This window comes from Mustela lutreola, chromosome 10 (assembly GCF_030435805.1).
Source record: "Mustela lutreola isolate mMusLut2 chromosome 10, mMusLut2.pri, whole genome shotgun sequence".
In the NCBI taxonomy this organism is placed as follows: domain Eukaryota; kingdom Metazoa; phylum Chordata; class Mammalia; order Carnivora; family Mustelidae; genus Mustela; species Mustela lutreola.
Genome location: NC_081299.1, coordinates 23534689 through 23550432, shown reverse-complemented (window position 1 = coordinate 23550432; position 15744 = coordinate 23534689). Strand labels below are relative to the sequence as shown.

Below are 15744 nucleotides of genomic sequence, written 5' to 3'. Positions count from 1 at the left end.
GCCAGGGAGAGGAAGGTTTGGAAGTGCAAAGAACACCTCCCCCTCACCCCAACTCTGCATCCCCTCTGCGATTCCCAAACTTCCCACTAGATGGAGGGCTGGTGCTAAGAGACCAGCTTCCCCCTCCCCATTCTCTGCCCCTCCCCCTTCCCCCCACCTAGGGATTGGCTTTCATTTGGGCCTCTCCAAACCCTGAACTCGCCAAGAGAACTCAAGCATTTGGGGCCATCAGCTGCCCCCACTCCCCAGCACTCAACCTCTAGGGTCCAGTGGTGGGGGTATCAGTCCAGAGACATATGCCCCACGTGCCTCGGCATACCGCTCTGTACCAGCGAATACAGCAGTGTTTCTGTGTCCTCAGCCACTTGGGCCTCAAAAAGCGCCGGGCTCCCACAGATACGCCTTCAGCTTAGAGACCTCCTTGTCAATGGCGTTGTGGTTGACCGCCATCACCCCGCCCGACGCTCTCCTTTTCCCCGACCCCACGCTGGGGGAGGAGGCACCCATTCCTGTCTCTTCGGTCCCGGCCTCCAGAGGCAGGCCCAGGTCCAGTCCCAGGCCGTCAGACGCCTGGCATCTAGGCCTTTCTGGACCTTGGAGGCAGGATGCACGGTTGCCAGATGGGCCGGACGGAGCCAGATGGGAGGCGGGGCCTAGTGTGGAGTCCGCGAAGCCAGCGGCCGTGGGTGTAGCCTAAGGGGCGTGGCCAGAGTAGGCTGGAGGCGTGGCCGATGGCGGGATGTGAAGGGGATCCCCCAACTTGGAAGCCTCTTCTCCTCCTTCCCTAGCCACTTGGCTCTCGCCCTGGCCCCCAGTCCCATAGCCAGCCAGACCCGCCGTCGCGAGGCTCCTGGCCCTACTTAAGAGAGGTCATTTCTCTGGGGAGGCCGCGCCCAGCTCCTTGGAACTGCCAGGCCTTGCAGGGAGGCGGGTGGAGTGGGGGACGAGTGCATTCTCCAGCCTACACCTCACCCCCTGTAACTCTCCCCACCTGGTATTGTGTTTCCATTCTTTTCTAGATAGACAGCTGGAGGGCCTGGGGCTTGAGCCCTGAGCCCCTGTAAGCCCCCCCCTCCCCCCCCCCCCCCCCCCCCGGCTTTTTCCTGCCCCTCTGCGCTCAAGCCTGGAGCCTGCTCTAAAAATAGACACAGGCGCCAAACGTGCCCACCCAGGAGGGGGTCTGGGATGCCTGAGTCATCCTGCACCCGAGGCCTCCCCTCATCTCTGGGAGTGGGGGCCAAGTTGATGGCCAGGCATCACTCCGGCTCTGTTGGCTAGACTCTGCGCTCTTGGCCGTGCCTTGTCCCCCTCCCAGGCCCCAGGAACTGGCCAGGCGACGGCAGGCCAGACTGGGCAGGCGTAGCGGTAGCAGCTACAGCCGGGAAGAATTAGAAGTTCCCGGCCCTGATTTATTTAGTTGTTTTTGTGAGTCTGGCGCGGGTGTCCCCCCTCCCCCACATCCCTGGCAGGACAATCAGGTCTACACCTGCCTTTCTCTCCGCCCAGGCCCACAGGGCTGTTGGAGGCGCGGACCTGGGCTCAGAGCAGCAAAGAAGTCCCAACTTGGATCTTACAGATTCTGGAGTTACCACCCCATTCCACAGAGGAGAAAACTGAGTCCCAAGGGAGGAAAGGGTCTATCACAGAGCCTGTAACAGCCCTCCATTTAAATCTAGCTCTGCCTCTGCAAGCCACTTCTTAGGGCCCGTTTCCTTACTGTAAAGTGCTCAAGTTGAGGATGATAGCCATTCACCTGTAAAATGAGAATCAGGAGAGACACTTAGGATTGCCCTAATGATTAAGATTACTTTTTATTTTTAAAAAAGATTTTATTTATTTATTTGAGAGAGAGAGAGAGAGAGGGAGTGAGAACACAAGAGCCAGGGAAGGAGCAGAAGGAGAGGGGGAGAGAGATCATCTCCAGCAGATTCTGGATTCTGTAACGAGTGCAGAGTCATATGTGGGGTTCGATCTCACGACCCCGAGATCATAACCTGAGCCAAAGCCAAGAGTCAGACACTTAACCCACTGAGCCACGCAGGCACCCTGAAAATTACTTTTTAGAAAGCAGCAGAGGAGTATTAAGAGTTTCTCGCTCCTGGGTTGGGTCCCAGTCCAGTAAGTTCGCGACTATCTCTGGTACCTGTTTTTTCTCTCCTCCCCCTCAGAGCCACTCAGTGAAGGTGGTGTGGTGTGGTCATGGGGACGCTGGGATGGGTGAGGATCACTTGACTCTGAGTGGGTGGGACGGGGGTGGGAGGGAGTTGAGGTGAGGGGGCGTTGCGTCCTGCCCTTTGTCCAGGTCTGGCTCACCTGACCCTCTTTCCATTTCCGAGGAGAGGGCGTGTTTGGGTCATTACAGGTTTAAGACCTGCAGATGTGGGGGAATGGAAGGTGCTCAAGTGTCCCCAAAATTCAGCTTTACCTTGTTACCAAAGGGCAGGAACCCCCCCCCCCTTCCCTGGCCCCCAAGCCAAACAGTACATCAAAGCAGACCCTGGCCTTGAACCCAGGTCCTCAGTCTTAGGCTCTTTCCCCCTACCTTCCAGCCACCTGTACTCTTTGTCAGGTCTTCTCTGAGTGGTCAAGGCTGACCACAACACTCCAGCTGATTTTATTTCTTTATGTATTATTTGTTATTTGGGCTTCTTCATGGAGGGAAAAAAACAACCACCTTGTCTTCTATCTGTCAGAAATGTCAGTGACCTCTCAAAGTGACATGAAATCAGCTATGTAAATAGTGAAGGGGACAGGGGGGACTGTCAGATATGAACGTGGGTGTGAGGTTTGGGGCCAGAGTCCCTGGTGAATTGCTAGCCCTCCCCAATAATAATAATAATGTTAATAATGAAGCTTTTTTGAGTGTTTATATGGGCTTGGCTTAGTTTCATGCATTATCTCGTTTCCTCCTCCCCCAAATTCCACGTGGCTTGGTGTTACCATTATCAACCCCTTTTTATAAATATGGAAACTGAGGGCTCAGAGACGTGAAGGAATTTGCCTAAAAGAACAAAGCCAGGAAGTAGCAGAGCCAGGATCAAACCTCTCCGACCTTTGATTTGCTCTTCTGCCTTGATGAAAAAGTTGCATTTTCACCCTCAACTTTCCCTTCCCCTGCCCACTCCCTGAAGTTCCCTTCCTAGCCCAGCTGTCAGGCCTCCCCAGCCCTGCCCCAGGGCAGGCGCTACTGGGAGGAGGTAGTGCTGGGTAACAGCAAAGCTTCTCTCCACCCAGAGATTCCAGGATTCAAAGAATTTACGATTCCAAGTGTCTGAGGCTTTTGCATGCAAAGAAAGAATCTGGGAGTCCCTGGATGCTCTCTTCCTAACCACACCAGCCAGAGGAGAGACTCTTTGGCCTTCCCTCCTGGGCGGGGAGTGTGTCTGTTACAGGACCTGGGCTCCTCTTTCATTCATGCAGCAAGGATTTGTAAGGCACTTAGTCTCTGTCATAGGCTCTGGGGATAAAATGGCAGCAAAAGCAGCTCCTTGTATGGCTTACAGTCCAGCACGGCACAAAGACGCTCAGCTAAATCAGTGGGTGATAACTGATTGCACCCCTCGTTCTTCCAAGCCTCTGTTGAGATGTGCCTTTTCTGAGAGGCTGCTCCCCACCCCGTCCTGGGAAGGAAAATGAAGACAGTCTCAAACCCAAGGGTGTAGAGGGCAGGCGGCCAGGGGAGCCTCAAGAGATGGTGTATGGTGGTGGTGAGGGTTATTCTCTTTCCTCGTTTGCACAGGATAGCTGCCTACTCTACTGAGTTCCAGGAGCCACGCTTAGCTCTTTCACTGTATCATCTCATGGACCCTTCACAGCGCCCTTGGGAGCTGTGAACAAGTCTGTTTTACCAACAAAGAAACAGAAGCTCCCCACTGTCCCGGGGGTGGGGCTGGGGTGATTTGCCAAAAGTCATCCAGCTTGTAAGTCAGGGGAAAGGTGGAGGGTGAACCCAGTTATCCTGGGGCTAGAGGCCCTACTCTTACCTTCAGTTCAGAGTTCTTGCTCAATTTTTCCATGAAGAAACTAAGACCCGAAAGGGATTAGAGGTTGGCTCAGAGTGGCACAGCATAGCAGGACTGAGCTGTGTTGATTGCTTGGCTATAAACTCTTCCACCAGGATCTCCGTGGGCCAACACTGGCCCCGAAAGGGATTACTGGAGGTGGGCAGGGCTTGGAGGAAGGCTGAGGGCCAGGTCTGCCTGGCGCTCCTCCATGCTGCTTATGCCCCTCCTCCCTGTCCTGCTCCAGGAGGCCCTGTGTTGTGGCTCAGAGGCCCCTTGGGGTGCCTTGATAAATGAGGGCTACATCCCACTGGCCCTTCTGTGCTTGTTCTGAGATACCATCTCTGTTCAAGCCCAGAGAGGTGGCCCGTAGACAGGAGAAGAGGAAGCATCTGTCCTTTGCCCTCTGGAAGCTTCCAGTCTGTCTGGGGAGGCGGGGAGTTTCCCGGCTAGAGGATTGTTATGCCAGCAAGCATTTCTGAGCATTGACAAGGTGCCAGCACCTTGAGAACAGCTTTCCCTTTGTCATTATCCCCTTCAATCCTTCCAGCAAATTGAAGTGATAGATGTTACCATTATCTCTGTTTCTCAGAGGAAGAGGTTAAGTGACACCCCCCCACCCCCATACCCCATCCCTCTGTTACAGAGCCAGCAAAAGCCAGAGCCGGGATTTGAACCTAGGGACACACGATCTGATACCAGGTTCTATTGCAGGGGTTCTCCATGTGGTCCCTGGGCCAGCAGCATCCGCATGGCCTGGGAACTTACTCAAAAAGCAAGTTCTATTGACTCTGAAACCCTGGAGGTTGGGGCCGTGTGGGACCAGTTCTCCAAGCTTGAGGACCTCTGCTCTCCTGCTTTGTGGCACTTGGGCGACTGCAGGTGACCTGATTCAGAACCGAAGCCCTGGGGTCAGGCGGAGCTCAGTTCAGATCTCTGCTCCACCACTTCCCAGCCCTATGACCTGAGCCTTCAGTCTTGAATCCTTGCCTTTCTGGCCCATAAAGAGGTAAGAATAATGTCTTATTTCCTAGAATTGCTGCTGGCTGTGTTACATGAGAGAGTAGATCCTATTTGACGGATGAAAACAAAAATAAAAACAAAAGCAAAAACACCCCAGGAGGCTCAGAGAGGCCAAAGGACTTGCCCAGGACCATGCTGTGTGGACTCTTTCCCAGACAGGACTCTGCCCTGTGGGTCTGTCCCAAAATGACCAGTTCAGATCTGGCTTTGTCCTTGCCAGCTGCGTGACCTTGAGCCGATGACTCGCTTCTCTCTGCCTGCATTCCCGCACTTGGAACGGGCATTGCGATTGTGCCCGGGCCTCCTGTGGCTTTTGCGAGACTCAAATGAGTTTCTCCATGTTTGGTGCCAGCCAGTGCTTTAGAAAGGCCCAATAAATCTTAGCTGCCGCTATTAAAGTCAGAGCCAGGATCACTGCTACTGTCTTCTAACGGCCCCCACCCCTGCTCAGAGTATGATGAAGACTTTACAGGCGGTCAGAGAGCGTGGGAATTCCAAGGAGTCGAATTTTTCCCTTGGGGTAGAGCAGAGTTTCTCCACCTTGCCGCTGCTGGCAGGTGGACCCAATAATTCTTTTTTTTTTTTTTTTTTTTTTTTTTTTTTTTTTTTTTAAAGATTTTTTATTTGTTTATTTGACAGAGAGAGACAGAGAGGTCACAAGTAGGCAGAGAGGCAGGCAGAGAGAGAGGGAGAAGCAGGCTCCCTCCCCACCAAGGAGAGAGCCCGATGTGGGGCTCGATCCCAGGACCCTGGGATCATGACCTGGGCCGAAGGCAGAGGCTTAACCCACTGAGCCACCCAGGCGCCCCCCCAATAATTCTTTTATTGTGAGGGACTGTCCTATGCCTCACAGGAGGCGTCCATATCATATCCTATCCCGGATGTATAGCAGCACCCCTGGGCACTACCCCCCGGATGCCAGTAGGCACGCCCCCACGCTCTAACAGTCAAGAGTGTCCCCAGACGTTGCCCAGTGTCCCATGGGGAACAAAATTGCCTCGGTGGAGAACTACTGAGGGAGAATTGTCAGACAAGGGGCTGCGAGGTGTCCTAGCACACCAGGTGAAGTGGGTTCATGGGAGGAGTCTATAGTTTACCTTATGCCACGCTGGGGAGACAGGGGCCCAGGATCCCACAGTGGGTAAATGTAGGACTGGAATCCAGGACTCTTGTGCCTGTCACCTCCCCATAGTTCCCTCAGAACAAGCAGGCCGAGCCCAGGGGGCAATCAAGTGGGGGCTCATAATGCCTACTGTGTTCTCCCTCCTAACACTGCCCCCCACCCCCGTGACCACCTGCTCTGCCATCACCGTACCTGCAGCAGCACCTGTCAGAGTCTGCACCTACCTCTCTGGGAGCTCCGGGGTGCCATGAGCTATTGAAATCTGCCCGTCTGGTTGGGCATCTGTAAATGTTGCCAGGGTCAAGGCTGTCTGTGTGGAGCTCACTGTGGCCCTGCAGGGGAGGTGGGCATCGGAGAGGCAGAGTAGAGCGCCGGCCCACCCGCTGGGCCCATAAAGCTGCCGCTGGAGGTGAAAGATGGGTCTCCCCACCACAGGAATGCGGACAGCCGTGGAGACGGGGCAGCGGGGCTGATTTAAGGCAAAGAGGTCGAGGGAGGACAAGAAACAGAGTCAGAGAGTCAGAGATACAGAGCCAGAAACAGAGACACAGACAGAGACAGACAGGAGAGACAAAGTGAAGGAAGCAGAGAACAGAGCAGCTCGAAGATAAAGAGAGGCAGGAGACAGGGACATGGAGATACAGAAAGGGGGAGAAAAAGACAGAGACCAGAGAGACCCAGAGAGACAGAGATTTGGAGCTGGAGATGGAGGTCCCCAAACTGGCACACAGGAGAGTTGGAAGCAGAGAGGCAGAGGCGAGAGGGAGCTGCAGAGCGTCCAGCGGCACAGGGAAAAAGGCAGGCTAGAGAGTCCTAGAGTGACACAGACCCAGAGCAAAAAGGACAGAGACAGTGGGAGACAGCCAGAGTCATAAGGAGATGGGACAGAGACACCCAGAGCATCCAAAGGAAACGGAGCGTGACCTTCGTCCTCAGGTCTCAGCCTCTCCTCTGGAGCCCAGAAACTGCGCGCCTGTGGGTGTTTCTCACGTGTGTTCGCTCACGCCCATGCTGGCGTGTGATAACTCCTGCGGGGCGTGCATCTGTGCCTGGGGACTGGGACAGTGCCAGTGTGCATTTCCCCATGACCTCACCAGGGGACACCTCTGGGGTGCCAGGCTCAGCTGTGGGCTGGTGAGGACCAGCGGGTGGACCCAACCCCTCGTGGAGGCTCTTGCTTATTAGGAGAGAAAGACAGCACGTACACAGCACACACACACACACACACACACACACACACACACACACACTGCAGCTATGCAGATTTAAAACAGATTCATGTGATCGGGAGCCACTTGAGATTCCTGTGGATCTGGTGGTCAAGGAGGGCCACTTGAGGAGGTAACTTTGAGAGGAGACCTATCAAAGAGCCAGTCCAGCAAAGATGGGGGCAAATCCTTCCAGGCAGAGGGAGGGGTTGGTACAAAAGCCCCCAGGGGAACATCCACTTGGCCAATACAGTACTGAGAATGGAAGCCAGTGGGGCCCCAGCTCCTGGAGCGAGGCTTTTGGATAGGAAGGTGGAGGCCAGATCATGATGGGCTTCGAGGAAGGCCAAGGAAAAGATCTGGGGTTTTATGAAATGAGAACTGGAAAATTGAAGCAGGACCGTGAACATAACAGCGACAGATTTGGAAAGGCCTTGCTGGCTGTTGGGTGGGAGGTAGGGGTTGGGGGTCTCCTGCAACAGTCCAGGCAGAAGTGGGTGTGGCTTGCGTGAGAGTGGCGGAGCAGTGGGGGGATGCAGGCTGTGTTTGGGGGGCAGAGTCAACAGGACTGGATGGGGGGCAGGGGAGGAACCAAGGATGACTCCTAGTTTTTTGGCCTGAGCATCTGAGTGAATTATGGTGGCATTTAGCAGAATGAGGAAGACAGGAGGAAGCAGATCTGTGGGGAATAATCAGGAGGTCTGTTTGGGCCATGTGGGATATGCGTGCCTGCGTGCACAACTGTGTGCCCATATGCCGGGGGCCAGGTATCCACGTGAGCCTGTGGGGCTCAGATCATCTCTGCTCGGCTGCATGGGAGCTCTGGGGCCTGTCCTGGGACAAGGTCCTGTCTTGGCTCTTTATTTTCCCCCAGCTTCCTGTGCTGCCTCTGCCAGATGGGGATTCCCCAGCGGCCAGCTGGGACAGTGGGGTGGGCAGCCCTTGGGCCCGGCTGACATCTGGGCATATGACCCTGGGCCCGGGAGGTCTTGGAGCCCCACCCGGCAGCGGCAGTCAGGCTCCAGGGCAGCTGGTGGCGATTAGCAGCACTGATTACCTCGTGGTGATACCATCTGGGGCCAGGGCACTGAGCCCAGCCCCACAGGAGACCCTGCTCGCTGGTGTGCGGGGCTTTCTGGGGTGGAAGTGTATAAACGTGTGCACGTATGGTCAGTGTGGGAGTTGGGGGGGCGGTTCTGCGGGAGCCACCTGTGTCTGTGTGCACATGCGTGTACGCACTGTAGTTCTGTAGCTTTCTCTGCTAATGTATAGGAATAATTGCCCCTGTGGGCACGGGTGTGTGTTTGCACAGACATACTCTGTGTGTGCATATCCAAGTACGTGCAGCTCTGTACGCGTGTGTTCTGGGAATTAGGCACCTGTGTTGGAGTATGTCCAGGGATATATTTCTGTGGTTTCATATGTGCTCGCATGTGTCTCTGTGCGTCCGTTTACGCGGAGGACTAGCGTGTGCATGCGTGTGTCTGTGTAAAGATACTTGCTTGCCTGTGTGTGTGAAGTCTACACACGTGTTGTGAGAGACCCTATCTACATGCTCCTTGATGTGTGCACCCACGTGTCGGAGGGAGGAAGGCGCAGAGGTACCTTTCTAGACCGTGTCTGCATTGTATCCAGGCCCAGGGTGCACCCCAGGCTTAGCGGTTCGTGGGAGTACCCTTGCGATGCTGCGGGGAGCTATCTCTGTTCCCCCTTCTCAGGTCCTTCTTGCTTTGGCTGCTCTGGGTCCAGCCCTCTCCCCCTGCCTTGGAGAGCCGGGCATGAAAAGGGGAAGGGTAGGAGTTGCCCAGGATGGCACAGTAGTTAAGATTGTGCTGTGAGTGCAGGCTTCCTGGGCGTGGGAACCTGTCCCACCATCTCCTAGCCGTGTAAGTGTTGGGGTCTGTTATCAAAGGAATGAGACTAAGTGAAAGTTATGTGGAGCTTTATTCTATGCCAAGCATTAGAAGTCAGACTGACCGGCCAGGGCCGCCTCCGAGGAGAGCGACCCTCTCCTGATCTCACAGGCTGGTTTTATAGGGCATAACCACAGACCCAAAGTACGTGGCTTCAATTATTATGGCGTTTGCTCCCGGAATCGATACCTGGAATCATACCAGTAACTACCGGGGCATTTATTCCCGGAATGAAGTCCGTGGGTGTAAACAATATGGCTACCTAGGCAATATGGAGTTGCTCTGGCTAAGCAGGCCCTAATAGTTAAACAGGTTTTAACATTAAATTGGCCCTAACGGTGAGCTCAGGCAAGTTGCATCATTCTTGTGCTCCAAGTTTCTCCATCTGTAAAATGGAGTTAAGACTGGAATTCTCCCTCCTGGGGTGGATGTGAAGAGTAAAGGAGTCAGCCTATGTGAAGTTCTTAGCACAGACCCTGACCTATATGCGCTGCCTATTGGTTCCCAAATGCCCACCTCTGGGACAGCACCTTTGGGCAGGCAGAGCCTGTGGCCCCGCCCCCTTCTCAGGCTGGAGTGCCCAGAAAGCCCCTCCTCTCTGCTTCCCGCCTGCTGAGCTCAGCGTTTCCCAGGCTCTACCACCGTCATAGCCACATCTGGGACAGCTTGGCTCCCCAGGGCCGGGACCACAGTGGGGCTCCTCTGTGGTCTTGGTTGGGGTTTCCGCTGACTCAGTGCCTTTGGCTTTTAAGGCGGGAAATCCCGGGCCTGCTCCCCCCTCTTCCGGGTTAGATGGGGCCAGAGAGCTACAGTTCACCCATTTTGCTTCTACAGGAAGCCTCTCTTCACCAGGGCTCCCCAGTTGCGACCCCTCCCCCCATCCATTCCTTCCATTTGTGGGCCTCTTAAACCCAGTTCTCCGTAGTTCCTTGGCCTCTGTGCCCAGAAATTTGTTTGCTGCCTTGGGCTTGGTACCCTTGGGAGTGTCACCTTGATTATCCCCTACCTCTGGATAGAACTGGGCACCGTACCTGCTCCTTTTTGCTCAGAAGTCCCATCGATGATGTATATGGTGGAATCCCAGGACCCCCACTCCCAACCCCCTACCTCCTGCCAGTGTTCATGTTAATAAAGATAATAATAATGAACATTTATTGAGCTCCTTTTTTAAAACATCATTTTTATTACTTGACAATCCTCGTTTCTTACAGCTCTTCTTTTTAGGGCTTTTTATAGCTCTCCTTGCATGTTTATTTTTTTAAGCAGACTTGACCCCCAAGGCGGGGCTCAAACTCTTGATTCCAAGATCAAGAGTCCCATGCTCCAGGGATGGAGCCAGCCAGGCGCCCCATAGGGAGCTCCTCTTTTGTACCAGACCCTGTATAAAGCCCTTTGATAGACTTCCACTCATTTCCTGCTCACAACAACCCTGTGAGGTATAGCGATCATTATCCCATCATACAGATGAAAAAGGGAGTCCGAGTTAAATAGTGAGTTCCAAGCCACAAAGCTAGAGCAGAGGACAGGGAGAGGAGCCCTTCTAACCTCAGGGAGTCAGAAAGAGGGGAACCTGCCGGGTTCCACTTCTCTGGGCACGAGGCTAGAGCAGAACGGGTTAATGCAGTGCCCACCCTGACTCTGGGACGACCTCCTCTCCCCATGCCCCAGTTCAGTTTAGACGGAGGAACAGACTAACTGGGAACATGAGGCTAAGAAACTGGAAAAAGCTGACCGAGGAGGCCTGGGCAGTAGCCACGTCACCGCTGCCACGAAACTGGGGAGGAGGGTCTGCAACCCCCCGCCCGCCCTCTCCAGCCTTCCGGAGCCCCAGCCAGGAGAGGGGAAAGGGGTGGCACCGGGGAGGCCCTTCACGCTCCGGCCGGGCCCTTAAAGGGCCGGCCTCCCCCACCCCGCGGCGGCCGCTGGCTGCAGAGCCCCCTGGGCAGGGCAGCTCCGGGCACGCAGGGGCCCGCCCCGCTCGCTGCAGAGCTCACCTGGCGGGGAAGCGGGCGGGGCGCGCGCGGGCGCGGGGCCAGGCCGGGAGCGGGACCGTGCGTCCCGCCGGCCGTCTCTGCCACCGCCGGAGCCCCCTCCCTGCCCTCCCTCCTGCCTCCCGCTCGGCGGGCGGGTCCAGCTGTGTTCCATTAGCGGCCCTGGCACGTCCCCAGCCCCCTGGAACCGCCCCTCTTCCCCCGCCCGGAGTGGCTGTCGGTCCCCGGCAGACAGGCGAGCGCTCGCTCGCGGGGCAGCATTCAGCCCGCGGAGCTAGCGACCTGGGAAGCCGGGTCTTCGCGGCCCGTCGGAAGTGATCCAGGACCTCGCCGCGGGCCTGAGGAACCCAGCCTCCCTGCTTCCCCTGGCTGGCTGCCCACGGGCTACGTGGATTACTCAGTGAGGTGCGGGATCCCCAGCCACGGTAAGTGGGGGGTGGAGTGGGCTGCCTCGGGGCTCTGGGTGGAAGCACTTCTTCTGCCTCCAACTTGCTGTGTGACTGGGGCCAAGTGGCATCCCGCGCCTGGACCTCAGTTGCCTTCTCCGTAGGGGAGCTCTGAACTCCATCTCAGTTCTGCTCTCCCTGCCCCCAAATCCGCGCCTTTGTATTAGGATGGGATCACATCTTTGGAAGCTTCCCTCATATCCCTGCAGCCCCAGCTCTGGGGAGTGGAGGCTGGAGAGGAGGAGCAGGAAGGGGACAAGCCCACCGATACTCCCTGCTCCACATGTGATACTCCCTGCTCCACATGTGGTCACAGGCCTCCCGCAGCTGGCAGCTCTTCCACTGGCAGGACGGGGAGGCCAGTATAGGGTTTTGGGTGATGGGATGTGCCCACCCCTAGGAAGGAGAGCGAGCGGGGTGGAGAAACCATTCTGCCCCAGGAACAAGGGGATCGGGATTCTATCTCCAAATATATTGAGGGGAGGGATCCTTCTTGCACTCACTCCCTATTCAGGACTGAGGGAAGGGAAATAGAATTCCATAACAGCTGGGGGGAATGAGGTCAGACTTGCATAAGAACTTCCCGACAGGAGGGCCTACTGCAGGGGTAGTCATAGACTGGCTATGGGCACGTGTGTATGTACAAACTGGTATGTCTGGGTAGATCGGTGAACATGTGTCTCTGGGAGCAATCCTGTATGCAGGTAGATCTGTATGCACGTGCTTGTGTATCTGTGTGTGTCACGCTGACATATGAATAACTCTGTGTGTGCACGTGCAAGTGCTGTCTGTCTCAGGGGAGGCCGGATGATGTATGGGTCTGCTGGCTGCTTGCTGAGCCTGCATTGATTTATCTGGGCCCATCCATCAGGGTTTAATAAAACTAAAAGACGAGCATCCATCAGCGGGGGAGGTTGGCAACAAGGTCCTGAGCCTGGTGACCCGCTTTCCCACCCACCGTACCCACTGGCGAAGCTTCCTTGGCCCACACACAACTCTGTGATACCTGCCAGGAGACGTAGCTCCTGACCTTGTGGGTGCCTGGCAGGACTGTCTGGCTGAGCCGGGTTCCACTAGCCAGGTGCCAGGCCAGTATATAGCAATACAGAGCTATATAGGTTGGTAAGATATTGAAATACTTCTAAGTGTCTTGTAGTCTCTGTCTCAAGCCCTCTCCCTCTCCCAGTTCACCTGGCCTTCTAGGACCTTCTAGATCTCTCCTTAATCCAGCAACTACCCACCAGCACCATCCAACACTGCCCGGACCCAGAATGTGCCAGCCAGCGTTCTGCTCTGGCTGATCCCTGTCCGTGCCATACCGGTGGTTAAATATTTTGAGTATTACCCTGGCCTAAATCCTAGCCCAGGGTCTGTGGTTGGGCCTCTGAGAGGGATGGATGCTTGTCCAGCCCTCCTGCCACCCCAGCACGAGGGCCTGCGCCCCACGGGCTGGCTGCTCCCTTGCCTCTGGATCACGCCATGTGAGCTCAGGAATCCACCTCCACGGTCTCTGTGGTTTTCAGGAACTGGGGCTGTGGCCGACCTCTCCGGACCAGGATGCGAGCACCTTGGGTCCCTGGTTTGTGGCTGCTCAGTCTCTGGGCCGTGTGCAGCCGGGGGGCAGACACAGGTGAGGAGCCATATGAGGCTTGGGGTGCTGTCGGCCTGTGATTGGCTTCCTGATGTACAGGTGTGGCCATGTGCCTAGGTCACATGGGTGTTTATGGGGGGGGGGTCAGAGGATGGGCTTGGGGTGGCCTGAGGCTTTGGTGCGGCATGAGTCAGTGTCTTTGTGCTTCTGTCTGTGTGTTTGTCCATCTCTGAGTCTTTCTGCGGCAAGAGCGGCTCTGTACATATTCCTGCGTCTCTGTGTGTGAGACAACAGCCCTCCTCCCTTCCTCCGATGACCCCCCACACCCCCACCTCTGGCACGTGAGCCTATCCTGCGCACATGCAGGCCCGTGACGTTCCTGCAGAAGGAAGCTGCATCTTGAAAGAGGCCCAGGCCCTTCCACTCCTTTTCATGGTGGAGAATCCATCCTCCAGCCCACGTGCTCCTCCTCCTCCACGGCTGGCCCTGGATCCTGAATAAACGGCCCGCCTCGAGGCCCAGACACTGGATGGGACAGAGGGTGCAGCTTTCCAGGGACCAAAGCCAGAGGAAGTTGACCGGGCAACTTGCCCTGCCCTGCTGGGTGCCCTCTGGGTTTCGTAGCTTAGCTGCCCGGCTGAGCAGAAATAGAACTCCTTCCGAAACGAGCTGAGGGAGGCAGAAAAAGTGAGGTGCCGATGTGAGAGGGGTGTGCAGCCAGCACCCATGTGACTGCCTGCAGGTTGTATGTGTACATATGTGTTTCTGCATGTATGCGTGTGTGCCTTGCTCTCTCCCTCACCGGGTCCCCTGGGGATGGGGCAGGGAATTTCAACATCTGTAAGGAATCTGGGCCTGTTGCCAAGGGGTGAGTCACCCATTGCTGCTGCCGATGCTGAAGACAGTGATAGTCCTTCTGGCCAGACCTGGGGGAGGAGGACTTCAGTGGGGTCACTGGGCCCAGGGATCGAGGAGTCTTTCTCCCAGCTAGGCAGCCAGGGAGTCCAATGCCCAGCTTCTTGGAGCTGTATCCATTGTCTTGTCCCAGCTATCCCACCTGCAGTGATGAGAAGGCCTCTTCGAGTCTGGCCTTTTTCTCCTCTTGTAGCATCTTTCCTGACATTTTGCTCAGTCAGGAGAGGCAGGCCCATGGCTGCCTGTCTGTCCCTTCAGGGTTCTGGAGACCATAATTAAGCTATTCTTCTCTAGGGGCCTTTACCTAGTTAATATATCCTCTATGGAGCCCTAAGGTGTGGGTGGTTCCCTTGAGCTTGTGGTCCCTTCAGGCCCTCGGTCTCTTCTCACTGTTTTGTAAGGTAGTTATCCAGGTGAAAAGTCATTCTGTTGGCTCAGACTTGTGTCTGGTCTGCTTTTCTGCTTTAGATGTAGGAAGTAAACTCCACCCACTGCTGAGAACATGTGTGCCGGCTGTACATGGCATCCCCAGGGGCACGGGCATCTGTAACTCATGCATGTGCAGACATGCTCGTGTGCTCCTATATAACACAAGCATGCATAATGTGATTTTCTTTACCCCCAGGTGCCCTTACCCCCTGCTTGGATGTATATGCAGGAGGAAGCACATGTTTATATCCAGCTCTCTACTGAGACTTGCTTTTGCTCCTTCTCTTGCTGACCTTTCCCCTGACTTGGAATCATGGGGGATTTGAGTTCCAGGAGTTCTGGTCCTGTTCTGCTGTGAACTCACTTTGTGGCCTTGGGCCCAGTCTCGGTCTCTGGACTTCAGTCTTCCCATCTGTATACTGGGGGTCCTCCTGGCTCCCAGAGCAATCAGTGTCAGAAGGCAAGAGGTAAAAGCTGCCCCAAGGCAGGCTCCCCGTTTTGGGGGAACAAAAACTTGCTTCTCTCCGGCTTCCTCAAGAGCCTGGACTCTTCAGCCAGAGTCCACTGAATGGCCAGCTGCCGATTCTCTTCCAGGCGAGCAATGCCCTCCTTCACAACAGGAAGGACTCAAGTTGGAGCACAGAAGCCATTTATCGACCAATGTGACCGGTGAGTGTCCATCTCATTCAGCTGTCCCCCTACCCCATCTTCCTGGAGTGGCTGTTACCCCTCCTCACCTGCCCAGCTGAGCTCTTCATCGGGTGTCTCCCCCAAAGGCTTTAATCTCATCCGCCGACTCAACCTCATGAAAACATCTGCCATCAAGAAGATCCGCAACCCTAAGGGTCCCCTCATCCTTCGACTGGGGGCAGCCGCGCTCACCCAGCCAGTACGGTAAAGGCCCCAGTGCGACCACTGGGAATTAACACTCCCTAGCAACTCTGGACGTGGGACCAAAACCCAGGGGTGCCTGTGGGTCATTATAGCCTACCCCCTGCTGGGAGTCCGTCTGGTTCCTGCCCCTGGGGCTTGCAGGGTGGGCCCAGAGGAGATGCGTGGCAGACCCACCCTCTGTCCCGTCCCTTCCCTACCTCTGGCTCGTAG

At 55.8% G+C, this 15744-nt stretch overlaps 1 protein-coding gene across 4 annotated transcripts in view; it reads left to right on the top strand.

The window, feature by feature from the left end:
* The first annotated feature begins 11274 nt into the window (after positions 1-11274).
* The window catches only part of COL16A1 (collagen type XVI alpha 1 chain), a 50059-nt gene continuing 45589 nt past the window's right edge, over positions 11275-15744 (top strand). For 3 of the 4 annotated variants that reach the window (XM_059136160.1, XM_059136159.1, XM_059136156.1), the window contains exons 1-4: positions 11276-11684; positions 13229-13335; positions 15235-15309; positions 15417-15534. In XM_059136160.1, the coding sequence (XP_058992143.1) occupies positions 13263-13335; positions 15235-15309; positions 15417-15534 (266 nt within the window). In that variant the 5' untranslated portion in view covers positions 11276-11684; positions 13229-13262. Of the gene's footprint in view, positions 11685-13228; positions 13336-15234; positions 15310-15416; positions 15535-15744 lie in introns of all 4 variants that reach the window. The other variant, XM_059136158.1, reaches the window with a different exon arrangement.